Here is an 18338-nt window from a genome sequence, read left to right as displayed (position 1 = left end):
AAAAGTGAGTCTCGCTTAACACGTAATTTAAATATTAGGCTTCAGGGTTAATAAGTCCATAAGTTGTGATCCATTTGAATGAACTCATAGTCAAGGGTTAGACACTATAAATAGTGCATTAATATTGATTTGCTAATAACTTTTTTACATTAATTGAGATTTAACAAGAAATTTTTGACCAAGTACTGACTTGAGTGTTGGTATGTATTTCCCTTTTTCAATAACAAAAATAGGAGGCTCGAAGAAAGGATAAATGATAATGTAAAAAGGTTGTGAAGAGATGACATTTGTGTATGATATCGATTATATAAGAACACAATCCTGCTTTTTTTTTTTATTTAATAGTTCAAAGAAAGCTTATAAGAAGATAATCTCAAAATTTCGTCTTTAAAGTTTGAATGAGTGAAGTTTTTTTGTTGTCGAATGCATTATAGTTCATTTTTACATTGAACTTGTCTTTTTTTCTTTCCTAAATCCAAACCCACTTAACGAAACACTAGACTGTCATTCTAAACTTTGGAAAAAAACAATTTGTTTTAATTTGATTCTGAATTTATCCTATAAAATGCTTAGCATATTGAATATTCATTGGAATGTTGTCTTATTTAAGAAGTTTAATTTAATTGGAATAATCTATTATAAGAAACACCTTATGTGGAGTTTGTAATTTCTTACTCCAGTACTGTTACCTACCTGCATATCATCTCGTTTGCTCACATACTAAATACAATTGCAAAAAACAAAAAAAAATAACAAGCATAAGATTAAGCTAGCAAAATAAATTATACTCATCAAGATATCAAATACATTATTGTATCATTCATATTCTTAACATAAAGAGCTTAACATTCACATATTAAAAATGACCAATAATATAAATATAAATATAAATAATATATATATATATATATGGGGTTTGCTAACGCGCGTACGCCTGTTTTTCAATTGGTACATTTTAGCAATGTGTACCGGATTTTAGTAGATAAAAATACCCTTATATAACATGGATTCTAAGTTTTAAGGTTAAGGATATTTTAATAATTTTCATTCTCAAAACTAAAAAACCAAACTCCCAAACCCTTGTTGACCTCCCTTATTCCTCTCAATCCTTTTTTTTTCACTGGTTGTTAAACAATCTTACAAAAAATGATTTTATAATGAGTTTTTATTTTATAATTTTTGTCTTATCTAATTTTATCCAATTTTCACAAGCATAAAGGAATTGGTAATTGACCTGGAAAAAAAATCAGAAATACTCGTTCTTAAACAATTTCTTACAAAAAAATGATTTTATAATGAGTTTTCATTTTATAATTTTTGTCTTATCTAATTTTATCTAATTTTCATAGGCATAATGACATCAAAGGAATTGGTAATTAGCTTGGAAAAAAATCAGAAACACTAATTGTTAAACAATTTCTTACAAAAAATGATTTTATAATGGATTTTCATTTTATAATTTTTATCGTATATAATTTTATCTAATTTTCATAAGCATAATGACATTCGAAGGAATTGCTAATTGGTCTGGAGAGTTTTTTTTAGAGATGATGATTCAACATATGCAGATGATGAAATTAGAGAGGTCAGTGAAGATGGTGAAATTGAAGAGATCTTGAATGAACCTTTGCCTGAAGGTGAATACGTCAATGACTCAACCCTTTACAAAGACAAATTGTTTAACGGTAAGTGTTTCTGATTTTTTCAATTGGGACTACACTAAAGATGACAGAGAAAGGTTGGAGTGTGAGAGATGAAAGAGAAATGGTTCAGAGAAAGGTTGGAGTGTGAGAGATAAAAGAAAAATGGTTCAGAGAAAGGTTGGAGTGTGAGAGATGAAAGAGAAATGGTTGAAAGAAATGAGAGAGGTGAGCAAGAGTTTGGGGGTTTCTTTTTTTTTTTTTTAAGTTTTGAGAATGAAAATTATTAAAATACCCTTAACCTTAAAACTTAGAATTTATGATATATAAGGGTATTTTTGTCTACTAAAACTCGGTACACATTGCTAAAATATACCAACTGAAAAACAGGCGTATGCGTACTAGGAAACCCATATATATATATATATATATATATATATATATATATATATATATATATATATATATATATATATATATATATATATATATATAATATTTCAGACAACAAACTATAAATTTTAGATTCCAGCCGAAATCTATCGCTTAAACCACTGACTAAGAGTTAATAGTTATGGATAAGAGAGATATTTTCGACATTCATCTCTCACTCAAATGTCAAACTGTGACTAAACAAGGAATTCTATCCCATGAATGACTATAAAAATTTACTCAAAACAAGATCATAAAAACATTTGCAACTAAAATGAAAATGAATATTCATTATAAAAATGAAGACAACCCTTGCCAAAAGAAACTATCAACCCAAGTTCTTTATAAATGAAATAATTTTGCAATTGTATTCTTTTTCTACAATTCACTCAAACACCAACACCTATATATTCTAAAAAACTTATTGTACTTAATTCCAATTTTTTAGATATTAAATATATTTTTAAATAATCCCAAAAATTCTAAATCTGCTGCAATTTGAAATAATGAAATAGCAAAGAAATCATAAACAATGATTAATGAATTTTATCTTTGGATAATATTTTTAGACTCCAAGTTATTATTCAATAATATTTGTTTACAGTGTGATTTGAATAGACAATTTTAAGACTGTAATTTATTTTTGTAAAAAATTTAAAATATTTATGAAAAAATATGTTAATTAGTAAGAAATTTTAAAGATTTAAATTTTAAAATTTTCGGTAGTGTAATGGAATTACTTAAAGTTACATAATTTTAAATTTTACTTGAAAGTTAAGAATTTAAAATTCTTTACTATATTCTAAAATTAATATTTTTGTATTAATTTTTATTGGAATATCATTGGTTTGACTAAGATCAACACAATGTCAAAATAAGTATTTTTTTCATCTTAACTAAGTTTTTTTTATTGATGCTATTATGAGTTATTTTGTGGTTTAAATTGTTAGAATATTATTTTCTAAGTCACTCTTATAAATTAGGATTTTATTAATTGATGTCAGGAAACTTTCTTGTGAATAAGAATTAAATCTTTCAAATTTATTTTTGTTTTGATTTTTTTTTGTTAATGTTAACAATAATTACAAGCACCTCCTTATACGAGCACCTCCTAAAATGACTAAGTATTTTATTTAAAAAGAACATGTATATTTGTATAAGTTATTTTTATTAAAAATGAATAAAATTTACAAAGCGATGACATCATGATGATATAATAATTAAGTAGAATGTGGTATTTAAGTTGATTAAGAAGAGAGTTAGTGTCGTTTTGTGAAGATGGTGCAAATAATTAGTATTTGTCTGATTATTATTTGTTGTAGCGTAAGGTACAGATAAACCTTTTTTATTCCTTTTCATCTTCTAGGAATCTTCCTTCGTACATCATTAATTCATATTTTAGTCATGCCACACCCAAAACTATTACTTTTCTCCACATTTCACTCAACACAAATCGACAACAACACCACCTTCAAGTTATAAATCCTAATTATCTTTCAAAACTAAACTCTTTTCAAAATATACGTGGAAGTGTTTTTACTGTCAATTTAGTAATTATCATATTTGATTGTCTTGCTTTTTACAATCAAAAGAATCTATTAGATGAAATATTTTAAACTTTTAACTAACATTGATTTAAACTTTTTTTTCTTTAGGTTTAATTAAATTTTTGTAATTTGAGATCAAATTCACTCGATCAAAACACTAAAAGTTTTCATATTTTATTGTTATAAAATTTTGTAAGAAAAAACTTTATTTTACTATTTTTCTAAGAATTTTAAGTGACAGATAATTTCTTCGCGATAATTATTTCTTATAAACTTATAAAAGATTTGCAAGTATTTTTTACAAAATTGGTTGTGAAAAGTGTTTTATGCAAAATATTTTATAAAAAATTGATAACAATTTCTTGCAAATTATTATTTATAGCAAAATTGTAAGTATTATCTAAGAAAAAGTTTTAAGAAAATTGGCAGGAAACTTTTTTTTTAAGTAGTGATAAAAAAAAATACAATTAAGACTTTGCTTGAAGATAATGGCTTTCCGGGAGATCTGCCAAATAGGATAATGTTTTTTTACTATGTATTATATAGGTCACTTTAACTCCATATAAAAATTTATTATTTGAGATTGTGTTTTGGTCTTTGAATTGTGTATATATGAACTATATATCCAAAATATCAAAATAGTCTTACACTAGTGAAATTCTTGTTTTTTTTCATCCCTTAATTAGACGTCAATTGGTATGAGGAAATTATTAATAATTGAAATCAAATTTACATAGCAATTTAAATTGTTATTGTAAATCAAATATAATATATATTTTTAAAGACATTTATAGAAATTTATTTATTATTATTATATATTATTTTAAAAACTTAATTTTATATTAAGAGTATGTTGATAATTATGAGTTTATTTATAATATTTATTGAAAGAAAAACACAATTATAATACAAATAAATTGTGGAGGATCAAATTAAGAAATATCCACTTAAAATGTTTATATTTAAGTAATCTAAATCTACTTTTGAAAAAATGATGTGTAATACAAAAAAGTAAGCCATGAAATTAATGAAAAGCCATATTTCATACAAATTATTCACACATTTATTTCCTTCTCCATGCAACGTAGACTGAACCGTTCATAGGAATCTTAATTTTATTTCTTTGTGCGGATATATTGAGAGTAACATAGGATAATACATATATGTCAATGTAAGGATGTGTTAATATCAATTTTAAATTTAAAAAACTGAATTATCTAGGCAATTATTATTGTATTTTTCAAACATTTGCTCATGTGAATTTTACATTTCAAATTACAAATATTTTACTCAAATTAAGAATGCATAATGATTATATAGTTTTTATTATTTACCTTCATGTAAAAGAATAATTGAATAAGAGAATAATTGTTGTTAGATACAAACAAAGTCTCACATCAGATCAAATAAGAGATAAATATGAGTTTATATACATATAAGATACTTCCATTGTTAACAAATATTTTGGAGTGGTAAAAAAACAAATCTGTGAAGGAAACAAAATCCCTGCTCAGAGAGACATAAATTTATATTCACATAACTTTTGGAGTAGTCTAAAAGAGAATATATACAAAATATAAATAAATGCATATAATTTGTAGTGACTATTTTATATTCATTTTCAAATTAAAACTTATACTTATTTTTATATATAAATTTTTTTTGTCTCATCACAGTCAAGAAGGAAATATATTATGCACATATTTATTATTTTAAATGTTGATTTGATAACATTTATATAAAAAAATAATATTAACAAAATTTAATATCATGATGATACAAATTTTTAATATCAAATATTTAATAAAATTATAATTATATATATATATTAAATAAAGCTAAATAAAAAACCAAATAATTATAAATTAGAGATAAATAATAATAAAATGTATATATTAAAAATAAATTACAAATTAAATAAAATAATTAATATAGATTTTCTAAATTACCTAATAAAAGTGTTAATAATAATTTAATAGTGAAACTGAAAAGTGTTATGGAAACTGAATATTGAAACCAAATATCTGCCGTGAATGTGAAGATTCGTCTATTATCGCTACTCTCACTTTTGTTGTGTAAAGAAGAAACAAAAACCTAAACGTGTATATATATATACAAAGATCTTCCATAGAAAATCACTATTATTTTCCCTCCAAAAAAAACTATAAGTAGGCTTAATGAATCCTTTTACAATAATTAGAAAGTAGGATTAGTTTAGTTAATATAATAATAGCATGAAGATGCAAGATAACACACCAAAAGGAAGAGGCCACGTGTCTAATCCGCTTGTTGATGTGATTAATTAAGAGACAAGTACTGATGTGATACGAAGGATGGATAAATAATTGGATTTTGTAAACTCATCCACCATCATGCAAATTCAAACATGTTCACTATGTGAGCATACATTTTTACACAAATAATTCATTGAAAAATTATTGAAGAAGGCAGAAAGAAATATAGGTATGAGAAAAATGTTATTAGGTTGATGTATATGTAGGATAGTGTAGAAAAATCTAATTAGAAAGTGGTTATCCATTAACTTCCAAAGTAAAGAAAATGTTGCATCTTCCATTGTCAATGAAATTGGACCACAGGAGTTCCTTAGAGTATTCGCAATTCTAAAGAAGGTGACCATGCACACATGCTTCTATTATTTCACCACATGCACGCACGTACCTTCTTTCTTCTCCACAAAAGTTCTAGCTACTACCTTCAACTGCTCCAACTCAAATCTACACTTAATATTCTTATATTTCTCTCATAGCTGGTCCGACCATTATTATTGCAGAAAGAAACATACATTATTTCTCAAAACTCACTTTCTCAGAGAGGAGAAACACAACTTTCCAATCATTTCCTCCATCACCTTAATAACCAAACTTCAACCACCAAAATAATTAATACATTTCTTTTCACTTTTTTTAATATTTTTTCAATATTTTTATTTCTCTAAACTATTTATTTTAAAAATAAACTACACTTTCTATTTGTTTGTAGAATTTTAAAAAAGTTGTTTCAGAATTTTAAGTTTAAAATCAATTCACTCAATATAATTGTCAAATAATACGTGGGGAATTCTTAAACCGTCTCTGCTTATAGAAATGTAATTTGAAAAGGAATTATTTTATCTTTGTGAAAAATTGATTCGCGTTATCATACATTAACCATTTTCTATAAATAAATATATTATTCAACATATTATATATATATATATATCAATTATTTTAATAATAAAATGTTTTAATGTAAATAGTTTTATAAAACATGAGTTTTAATATTTTAAAACTCACAATCTCTTTAAAAATTATTTTTCTAAAGTTCTCTGACTTTTCTGTACGAGTTTTACTCTTATGTTAATCTGTTTGAAGATCAAAGACAATCTAAGTGATCACAACGACGGGATCTTCAACTTTAACTAATTAGTTTTTTTTAATAAAGTAAGTTGGTTTTCTACTCTTTTCTTTGGTCAGTTTCATTTTCTTCTTTCATGATCAATGGTCCTAAAATTGTATTCTAATCGTGTTTATGTGATTTGTAGGAGCAAATAGGAACTTCTGTACATCAGAGCTATTTTAGGCTTCCTAGAGTTGTTTGGTCTTCTGTCAAGTAAGGGAAGCTAATGATTTTTTTATTTTCAAATTAAGAAGTATGAATTATGGTTGCTAGATTGTAAGGTTGATGTTCTTCTATTGATTTTGTTATAATTTAAAAGGGTTGTTTAGTGATAATTGTGTTTTGATGCATGTGTTTGACTAATTGATGCATGATGCTATGAATGATTATGAATTAATACTTGTATGATCTTTTGAATATTGTTATTTTGGAGTGTAAATTGTATAAAACTGATGTGGTATATAGAAGTAGAGAATCGACTACGTTATAGGTTGATTTTTTTTATCTAAAAATGGGGTTTTGATAGGCGAGAAATTGAGGTAATTGTCAATTGGGAGAATATGAGTGTTTGGGTTTATTGTAGGGTCATTTAAAGCTTGTCTAGACTTCTAGTTAATAAAAAAATATATATTATTAAGTTGGTAAGTAGTTAATAAGTTGAGGTTTTTGGTTCACTTTAAGAGTTTTAACAAGTGAAAATTTAAAGCAGTAAATTTGTATTAAAACTAAAGGTTTGAGTTTTGTTTTTTAGTCGATTACGACTTGTTTAGACCCTTAATTTGCTAATTCTGATTTATAAAGTGTAGAATTGGTTATAGTGGTTTGTGAGTGGTTGGGTTGGTTTAATGCATCTTGTTTCCATCTAAATGAATAATGTGGTACTCCATTTGCATCTATAAACATGCTTTCGTATGAATCCTAGGTGCACCAAAATAAGTAAAATAGGTTATTGTCATCTGGTATAACGCTGAGCATCCCTAAGTGGCCCTGAATGATGCTCTGTGTTGCCAAACCGGAGAGCCCACTATTATTTGGGTGTTGAGCGCTTCCTTTAGGAATTGAGCGATGCAAACCCGAGAGCAAATGCTCTTGGGGGCGCTGCGGGATATCTTTAGCATTGAGCGCCACTCTTCCAGTAGTGTTGGTGTGGGTGCCAGGTTCCTGACGGTGGACGTCTTGTTGCTGGTTTTTGTTGTGCTTTTTGTTCTCTTGTTTCATGTTGAGCTTGAATTATTTTAGTACTTTGATGAAGGTTTAGTAATATTTATGGAATTGTATGCTAGGGTTTACTTGAGGTTATATATGTGGATAAATGTTATTGGAAAATAATTCCAAGAAGAAAGTTATTGTTTTAAATAGTGTATGTATTATTGTAGGAGCTCGGTTTTGAGAGTTATTCTAACACTCTGATGGTCATCCATTTCTAAGTAGAGAGAGGTGAGTCATGTGATGAGAGTAGGAGATCCTAGTCGAGGGCTTTGGTAAAGAAAGTTTAAACGGACCAATATTGTATGGTAGCTTGGATAAGGCCAATTGTTCCACTATTACAAGTGTACAACCTACCATAGCTCAACAATAACACATGTATATGGATATTTGAGTCTAGATGTTATAATACGTTTAGGTGTTGTGTTTAAGTTTGAAAGTGAAATATGATATAGGATAGTTTTATGAATTCCATGTTTTATTCTTTTGATATTAGTTTATCCTTTTCTATTTATTAGTGTATTTGTTTTCAAGGACATCTTCCAGTTGATTCGAGGGTGAAGCTGAGACATAATTAGATAATTAGATTTTGGTTAGTCAAATCTAAATTGAAAGAAATTATTAGATTTTATTTTGTAATTTTATATTATTAGAAAATAGAATGTTATATATATATATATATATATATATATATATATATATATATATATATATTATTTCTGAATGAACAAATGGTTTTATTACTTATAATTTTAAAAAATCACTAAGACAGTTATAATATTTATAATAGTAATATTCTTATAAAAATGTGTTACTAGTTATTTTTTATTAACTTAAATCATAATTAAAATTTATCTAACATCCTAAAAAAATATTCTTAAAATTACCAACTTTTTATTATGTTAATTTTGTTAATTTAATAACTTTTTATATACCTCTTTTTGTCGACTTCCGAGTGATAATATAATTAATACAACGTAAAGAACACGCGATATGCGTCATGAGTCGGTGGGTGGGCTGTGATCAAATAGGCCGACGGACGTCATATTGGGTTATGGGCCGGTGTTAGATGGACCCACAAACCCAAAAGGTTAAAGAACAAACAAAATAAGAGTCCACGCACATCTTTAAAAGTTAGAACACTGTCCCAAAACACTTTATGGATATTTTTATTTAACAGTAAACATATACAATGAGTATTAATGTTTGAGTAAAATTATCTAAAAAAGAAAAAAGTATATAGAAAAACAGTTTTCTAATTAAAGTTTTAGTTAACAGTAAAAAAACCTATATTTTATGTATGAATCCTTTAAAATAAATGAGTTTGTTTCGAAGAGCAAGTTTGTTTTTAAATTTTAATTGAAAATTGATTCTTCACTTTATGTAATTTTATGAAATAATATTTTTTAATGTATATCTAGAAAAATATTCGTTAATGTTTTTTATAAGATTAAAAAGTTATAAATCGTTTATGCGATAATATGCTTAAATTTTGTATTCTTATTATCAAATACTTTATTGTATATTTATGTTTCTTTAACATTTTTTATTTTAATGAAACTTAATTTATAGTAGTTTAAAATAATGTTAACATAATTTTCTAAGATTATAAAATTTAAAAATTAATTTTAAATTTTAAAGCTAAAATAAAAGTTATTCAGATACACCAATAATTTACATATTCCATCGTGACAACACGTTTCTCTAAAAGATATTTGTCACAATTTTCTGCAGCCATAACCGCAGCAGAGTATGCTCCATGCACAGATCCCTGGTTGTCCAAGCTTACAGCTTCTCCCCCAAAGAATAGATTGCCCAAGGGTGCAGGAAAAGCTTGTCATAAACATCAATTGGTTTTCCAACTAAATCATATGAGTAACATCCAAGAGAGTCTGGATCTGTTCCCCTTCGAGAAACCAGATACCGAACCGGCTCAGAAGCTTTTGGAAACATCTTCTTGAGCTGTTGCATTACAAATTTTGCTGCTCATGCAGATATGGATAGTATCTAGCATCATATTAAAATATTTTATTTATTTTTACATAAATAAAAAATCATTAGGATGAATGGAATTATTTAAAGCAAAAGGCTATCTTAATCTGATGACGGAACTGTGTCCTTCTTTTCTTTCATGACATTCGCCATCTTTTTTCTAGTTGATTTATCTTGATACGAAGATTTAGTCTCTATTACATAGTTTAGTCAAAATCATATAAAGGTTCTTTCTTGAAACCTATTTCCATAACTTTCTAATATACAATTAAACATATCACTTCGTATATTATCATAGAATTCATAATAAACCATTACACATACATCAAAGATCCAAAACAATGTATCAAAAATCATAAAATATCCTAAAATTGAAAACCCAAAAACCTGCCCAAAGATGCTCAATGGTTGGAGGGGTGCCTAGACGCAAAAGCTCACTGGAATAAAGTGCTCAGAGGATGCTAAGGGACGCTCAAGCGAATTCTTCTCTAAAAAGGATGCCAAGGAGGCGCTTAGTGTCACCTCATAACCTAATACATTTCTATTTTGACTTTTGTTACCCTCTACACATACTTGAAGGTTCCTACAACCTCTTAGGCATTGAGATACATACGAAAACAAACCTCTAACTCAAATTGATTACTCCAAACCAACTTAACCAATCTATACTTCCCAAATTTATTTCTATCACTTCTTACACCAATTTCAGCCAACCAAAAGTCTACACAAGTCCTAAATGACTCAACTACAGGGCCCAAACTCTCCCCTCTAAGACAAACCTTCTACTTCAAAATCTCACTGCTCCAAACCTCCAATTTTGCACTTAAAACTATAAAGAAAAACACCACCAATAGATTACCCCTTAGTTCTAGATCAGATTTCAACCTATTCACACTTCTAACAAGTTTCAAATGATCTCACAACAAACCTGAAATAACAGTTTACTCATCAACACCCATCTCACAAAATCACCTATTAAAACCTTCTTTTTTAGCATTAAAACTTAAAGATTTTGATCACGCACTACTGCATAAACCTCATAACCCATTTCAGACATCAAAATACCACTTCCCAACATACAATTTCATGACATCAATAACATCACAATTACATCACATCAGAAAACATTCCTCAAATAATCACATATACTCGTTTAATTGCACTAACAATTGCGTAAACAATGAAATTATAAATCTAACAATTTTACACACATACAAGCACTAAAATTATACGACAAATATATTTTAAGGTTAAAAATATAGTTTCCTTTACGTCAATAAAAGTTGCCACAACTCTGAAAATGTCTCACCAATTACTTGAAATACAAGAAACTCTAAAACACCTACAAAATATCGAATTGTATACAGAATGAACCCTTAGGACCTTAAATTACTATAGAATTATAATAAGAAGCCACAAAATGCATGCGACAAAAATCTCTTCGTGTGATCTCAAATTAAGAATAAAAGAGAAAAAGAATTTCAAACTTACTCTATACTAAAAATTGATCGGATAAAAATGGAGATTACTTCATCATTATCTTCTAGGAACTTCCTGATCATCAAAGAGATGATCGAAGAGTTAGAATTTTTAGAGAGAAGCAAGAAGAAGTTAAGAAAAAGAGTTTTAGAAAAATAACTTATATTTTAAAAATGAGACGAGTTTAAGAAATTTTATTTATTAAATTATTTTAACTTTAAAACATTTAATCTCATTATTTTAAAATATCTATCAACTTTAGTACTCTATTTTCTAAGTTATTATATTACTTATATAATTTCATATCAACCAATTTATTAAATTAATTTCATTGAAATTAATATAAAAAAAAACCTAAGCTAGACTGAAAGAGCCAAATCAATCCAATTGTGAACAAATCCATTTCTCACCTTTAAAGGTAGAATTTTATAGCTAATTTGCTTTTTGTAGGTCCAATATTTAACACTCAACACAAAAGATGGATGATCCAACAAGTGGGCTGACTTAAATCAAAGAAGATAGCCCAAGGTTGTTTCTATCCTCCTTAAAAATAAGGTTTCATATAGCCCGAAGCATATTCCAAAGGCTGCTTCTTACTGTATCTCTCTTTTTTCTTCCTACGCCCTCAGAACACCCATAAATCCTAAATTACTCCTTATTAAATTTATAATAAAAAGATAAAAACACCCCTAAACCTCTTTAGTTTTTTCATAATATTTCAGAGAAAATTCTGAATTAGGCACATTTTAATCGACCTCACAATCAAAGAGACCACTGATTTGGCGCAAGATACACACTTGGCTAAGCAGCGTGCTCACTAATAATATAACTTGCTTAGACGGATTGGAGGAACCAACTTGAATGCTGCTAATTGAGGCAAATCCATAAAGATATTTTTAAAATCTATGCTGTAATTTCAAATTTGAAAACACATTACAAATTACACAATTTTAAATATTTTTAAATTCTTTTTAAATTACACAATCTAAATTATATTGCTTCATTAATAATAATTATACTTCGTACAATTTAAAATATATTTCTTTATTAGGATTAATTATATTTCGAATAAGAAAAATATTGTCATTTGAACTTTAATATAACAAAAGCAGTCGATTCCAAAAGAAAAAATATATAACAGCGTGTTTTTAAAAGTCTTATACTAATTATTATTCATCAACAAATTAATATCCGATTAATTCATAAGATCATAACTTAAAACAATCCAATTTATAAGATAACCTGGTGATAAAATTGTAAAAACTGATGAGAAAGTAATTGGATTCAACTCTCATATTAAGATTTAAGAGTTACAAAATTAATTTAATAAATTTGAATGAATTTTAAGAGATATAAAATTAATCTGATAAATTTGAAAGAGATGAAGAGAAAGAGGATGAATTTAACTTTCACGACTATTAAAATATAACGATAAAAAAAAAAGAACAATCCAATTCATTTATGTTTATTTAAAATAAGCTAATAAATATAAACCTAAGATTTTATATTTAGGAGCTGAACCACGAAATGGAGGGGTTATATGATATTTATCGATTATGATAAGGATCGATGAAGAATTAAGAAGACTTGTGCTGTGGACTAGGTTAAAGAAAAGTAGCATAACATTATTAGAAAAGGTAAAAACAAGAAGACATCGTAAGACTGGGATGTCTTGAAATACAAAGGTCTACAGATGATATTTGTACTAAAGCAGAACACATATTTGCAGTGAACTAGATTGGAGTGAAGCTAAGGTCTAAGGACACTTGGTCTTGTTGCCATGGGTGGTCATGTCAGTGTAGCAAGTCCCACAGAGCTCCCTGTTACCAGAAGTACCAGGTGGAACACACTTGCATCTCACACAGCACGTGCCACATGCTCTGTGGCACAAATTTGGCCTTGAATGGGCACCGCACCTTGTTTTGCACTTCCCTCCACAATCTGTGTATACAAACCCAAACAAATTAGGTTTATTCACTCGTGCCATTTAAGACTACACAAGTACACTAACAACTTTTGCTTTTGTTTTGTCTACTTAGTAACTATTTATTATACAATTATGAGAACGAAACTTGGAAATGAGTGCTCCATGCTTAGAACTGGAAGCTCAACAACCTAATTAACAACCTAATAAAGTTTACAGACATTGCTTTCTGTCATGCTTACCTATGTCTTGCATTAGCCTTCTGTTCCCGTCTCTCACTGTAAGCTGAGTGGAGTTCCAGTAAGGATTTTATAAGTATATGGTTACATCGAGCACAAAAAATATAAAATAATAAAGAAATATATTTTGACTGATATTTTTCAAGAAAATAAAACATACAGGGTCATCAGGAAAGCGAAGTTCTTCTTTTTCTGTGTTAACATCAGATGAAACCTGTGTATTGCAAAACAACAATAAAAGAAAGAAGGAAAGTGGTCAGTATCATCTTTTTTACCTAATCTTTTTTACCTAATCGTGAACAAAAAGAAGTTGATTTGAAGATCTGAATATCTGAAAGACATTGGTAATGTTAATTTGTGCACCTTGGCAACACAAACCAGTAGCAATATCCCCAGCAGTACAAGCTCCCGTAATGCCATTGCAGCAGAAATTGTGTCTCCAAACGCTAGAGTGTTAGTGATTTGCTCACTCTACATGCTAGCATTTATATAGGCAAAAGGGTAGTAAAAAAATCACATCTTGCAACTTGAAAATACCAAAATGCCTAATCTTTGGCTCTTTGTAAGCCTATTTTTAAACAGATTTTAATCCATCAAATGCCAGAAAGAAAAAGCTCATGGTTTACGTGTCATTGTCTGCCACAGTGGTAGCCGGTAAGTACACTGTTTCGGTGTGTACGATTTTTTCATATATATCTTACTAACTACTATTATATAAATAAAGAAAACATTTTTTTTATATTCTAGCATTTATTTTAATCTATATAAAATAATAAGAGACTTATTAAGATTATAGTATAAGAAAACATGGAACGGAGTTCCAGTATTTTAGTCAGTGGTAATGGTGCACAGGTTTTTTTTTTTTCATTTGTTTGTATTAAGTTGCATGTCTCATTTATATGCAATTTTGGTGAAGAAAATGTGTTTGTTTGATTCGAAGTTGGTTGAATGCATAGAGATAAGATTGAAGTTATTGAGGTGAAATGATGAATTGCATACAGCTGGATGAAGGCTGGAAGCAGTGGTATCTCAATAGTTGGTAGAACAACAAGGAGACCCTCTGACACTGTTACTTTCAGTATCACCAGTCACCGAAGGATTTCATAAACAATATAAATTATTTCGTGGGGGAAAGTACACCCTGTACGAATCCTGAGTCCAAAAAAAATTATATCATTTTATAGCTTTCTTGTAACGAAATTGTAAATTTTTTATTTACTTCAATTTAATTTTTAATTTGGAAAATTTGATAGAATCAAATATGTTTATTAGTATTGTATTAACGAGTTATTATTTTCTTAGTCTCAATTTAATACTTTAAAATTATTTAATTTTTTAAAAAATAAAATAAAATAAAAATATAAAAATTAAATTAAGATTAAGACAATGATAATTATCGTGAAAGTGACCCATAACATTAACACAATCATATGATAATTAAAAAATAAAAATAATTTAATTATTTTAAAAAAACTACAAAAAACACATCTTTAACCGTGAGTACAAAACTAATTTAATTATATTAATTTTTAAAAAAAAATCAAAACAAATAAAAATAATGGATTTGCGATTTCACCTAAAGATAAAATAATTATTTAAAAATTGAATTAAATATATTCTAATTCCAATTATCTTGAATTCAATTAAAATCATATAAAAAAATCCCATTAAATATAAAAGTGAATACATTTACTAGCTAACAACTCCAAAACATTACAAAGAGGTCTAAATTGAGCCACTAAACACCCGATAATTTTAACCCTACAACATCATCACCCCTTTAATAAAAACTCCAAAGGAAAGAAAAAAAAAAGACTTGAAGCAACATCTAGAAACTTAAACAATTACTTTGATCAAGAATATGTTTGAACCATCTTCATCTGCTAATTGTTACTTTATAATCTGTTATGAAAACAAAATACTCCTTAACTCATAATTTTAGAGAGATGAATTTCTAATTAAAAAAAAGATTATATTAACCTATTTCTACAAAATTATTTTCTTATTCATTTAAAGTTATATCCTTAAAACAAATAAACATCATAAATCCTTCATCAATAAGATTAAAAATGCACTAGTTATATTGAATTCATAGTATTAAAACTAGAAGAAATTCAAATATAAAAGCGTTAATAATAGAAAAAAAATGATAAACTTTGATGAAAAAAGTTTCATTATTTTTAAATATTTATTATTACAAAAAACTTATATTTTTTATGGTTTAATCATTTTTTAAGTTCCTAATGATTAAGAAGGTTCTCACTTATTTTTTGTTTCAATTGGGATCCTACCTTTTAAAAATTAAAGAAATTAGGTATTGTTGTTAGTTCAGTACTAACACCGTCAAAGGTGTCAAGTATCAGTGCGTGACTTTTTTGAATTTTTTAAATATATTTTTTATTTTTATTATTATTTTTAATTTAAAAAAAAAAGGTCACATGTCAAACTGATGTTGTGTCACATGGCAATGACAATGTGACATGACATTGACAGTGTTATGTGTCACTGTCAAGCCACGTGTCAATTAATTATATAATGTTAATTATGTTATTTAAATAAAAACATAAACAAACTTAATCTTTTTAAAATATTTGTTAAGATTTAAATACAAATTAAATTTTGTTTCAATTTGGGGAGAGACATCATTTTTTAATATTTTAAATTAGGACTAAATTGAGATAAAATAAAAATACAGTGACCAAATTGAGACAAAAGAAAAATATAAAGACCAAACTGAGAGTAATGCAATGACATGTGGCCTGACAGTGACACGTGACACTGTCAGTGCATTGTCATACTATCATTACCACATGACACAATGTCAGTTTGAAACGTGACTTTTTTATTTTATTAAAAAAGATAAAATAAATAAAAAAAATTCAAGAAAACCACGCATTGACACGTGACACTTTTTTAACGATGTTAGTACAAAACTAACTTCAATAACTTAATTGTTTTAATCTTTTAAAAATAAAAATCCAATTAAAAATAAATAAATAAGAACTTATTTGAGATTTTTCAACAAAATTAGGGAGCTTGACTAAACTTTTCTTATTAATCATACTAAAAAAAATATACACAGAGTCTGTTTCACTTGTTAGAATAAAAAAATTGTAACCCAATTGATCAATATTTTAAAACACGCCATAAATTGTTGGCCTAGCTTTATCCTATGTTACACCCGTGGGTAAACGAACCATTTTTGGCATATAAGTAAAAATTTAAAAATATTACAACATGTTCATAAAAAAAATCGTGAGAGTATGTTTTTAATCTTCATAACTGTTGATAGTTAATGTTTTTGAAAAAGGAACCAAGCAAAACGTTAACAACAAGCTTGAGTGTCCTTGACAACAAAGGCGTGGGAGATGGAGGCACGACAAATGTGGTATCAAAGGTCACAGTACAATAGTTATAACAAAGAAGATGGATGTGCACGTGAGTAAGGAAAATATAAGAGGAGTACAAAAAGGCACCAAGATTTCTTTCTTTTTTATGAGAATATACAATTTTAAAAAAATTAACATAAAATAATAAACGAAATAATCTATTAACTCATGCATCATTGATCGTACAAATATAGGACTGAACATGTCAATATATTCTTACTAAAATAATAAAAGTAACAATTTTGAAAATTTACTCAATACTTTTGATTTTGATTTTGAGTAAACTGAAATTATATGTAACACCCCAAAAAAAATTTTGCCCTTTTTAAAAAAATCAGAACTTGAAATATTACAATAATACAATTACGGTAATATCCCGAACCTTAAGCTCAAATCTATACAAAGTTTACAGCTCAGACAAAACAGAAAAGATAACATTGAATCCTTCTAATACACTCCTCCATCTCTTCCTGCACTTGCACCAGATCACGCGACATCCCTTCATCTGCTCCCGTATAACAAAAACGTTATACGATCATCGCAAAAACATGATTTTCTAGTACATGCACAAATAAGTAAGGGTGAGCTAACATGCAATATATCATTTATAAAAAAATATGCATAATTGTTTTGATAAAAACATCATGTAATATTTAGGATAGATATTCCCATGCACCAACATACCAAACTTCTACTAGACACTCATTCGGACGATACAATGATGAGCTACTGGACAAAGCTATTCCCCAAACCTTCTAACCGGATACTATTTGGACGGACGCTATTTGCCGAACCCTATCTAATGAATACTATTAGGCTAAAACCCATTTAAACGAACGCTAGGTGATCATGCACAATTGAGCCGAACACTAAATTCAGGAAACCATAATGACCGAACACTCTCATAATGAACACTGAGATCAAACACTAGGTCGAACGCTAGAAACCGAACGCCAGATCGAATACTGATTGCACGAACATTAAGATTGATCACTGAGGCTCGACACTAGACATCAAACGCTATTAGACGGATACCATTAGGTCGCACACCAAGAGACCGAATGCTAAGTAAGATCAAACACTAGACTTCACGC

General features: G+C 27.6%; 1 protein-coding gene across 1 annotated transcript; it reads right to left on the bottom strand.

The window, feature by feature from the left end:
* Positions 1-13296: 13296 nt before the first annotated feature.
* On the bottom strand, positions 13297-14398 carry LOC108337359 (snakin-2). Its single transcript, XM_017573875.2, has 4 exons — positions 14219-14398; positions 14016-14069; positions 13859-13901; positions 13297-13633 (listed from the first exon to the last, which is right to left on the bottom strand). The coding sequence occupies exons 1-4, from the start codon at positions 14273-14275 to the stop codon at positions 13449-13451; spliced, it is 339 nt and encodes a 112-aa protein (XP_017429364.1). The 5' UTR covers positions 14276-14398; the 3' UTR covers positions 13297-13448.
* Between the last annotated feature and the right edge of the window lie 3940 nt (positions 14399-18338).

Source organism: Vigna angularis, chromosome 1 (genome assembly GCF_016808095.1).
Source record: "Vigna angularis cultivar LongXiaoDou No.4 chromosome 1, ASM1680809v1, whole genome shotgun sequence".
NCBI lineage: Eukaryota > Viridiplantae > Streptophyta > Magnoliopsida > Fabales > Fabaceae > Vigna > Vigna angularis.
Note: the sequence above shows the minus strand (reverse complement) of the source record. Positions and strands in the feature narration are given on the sequence as shown.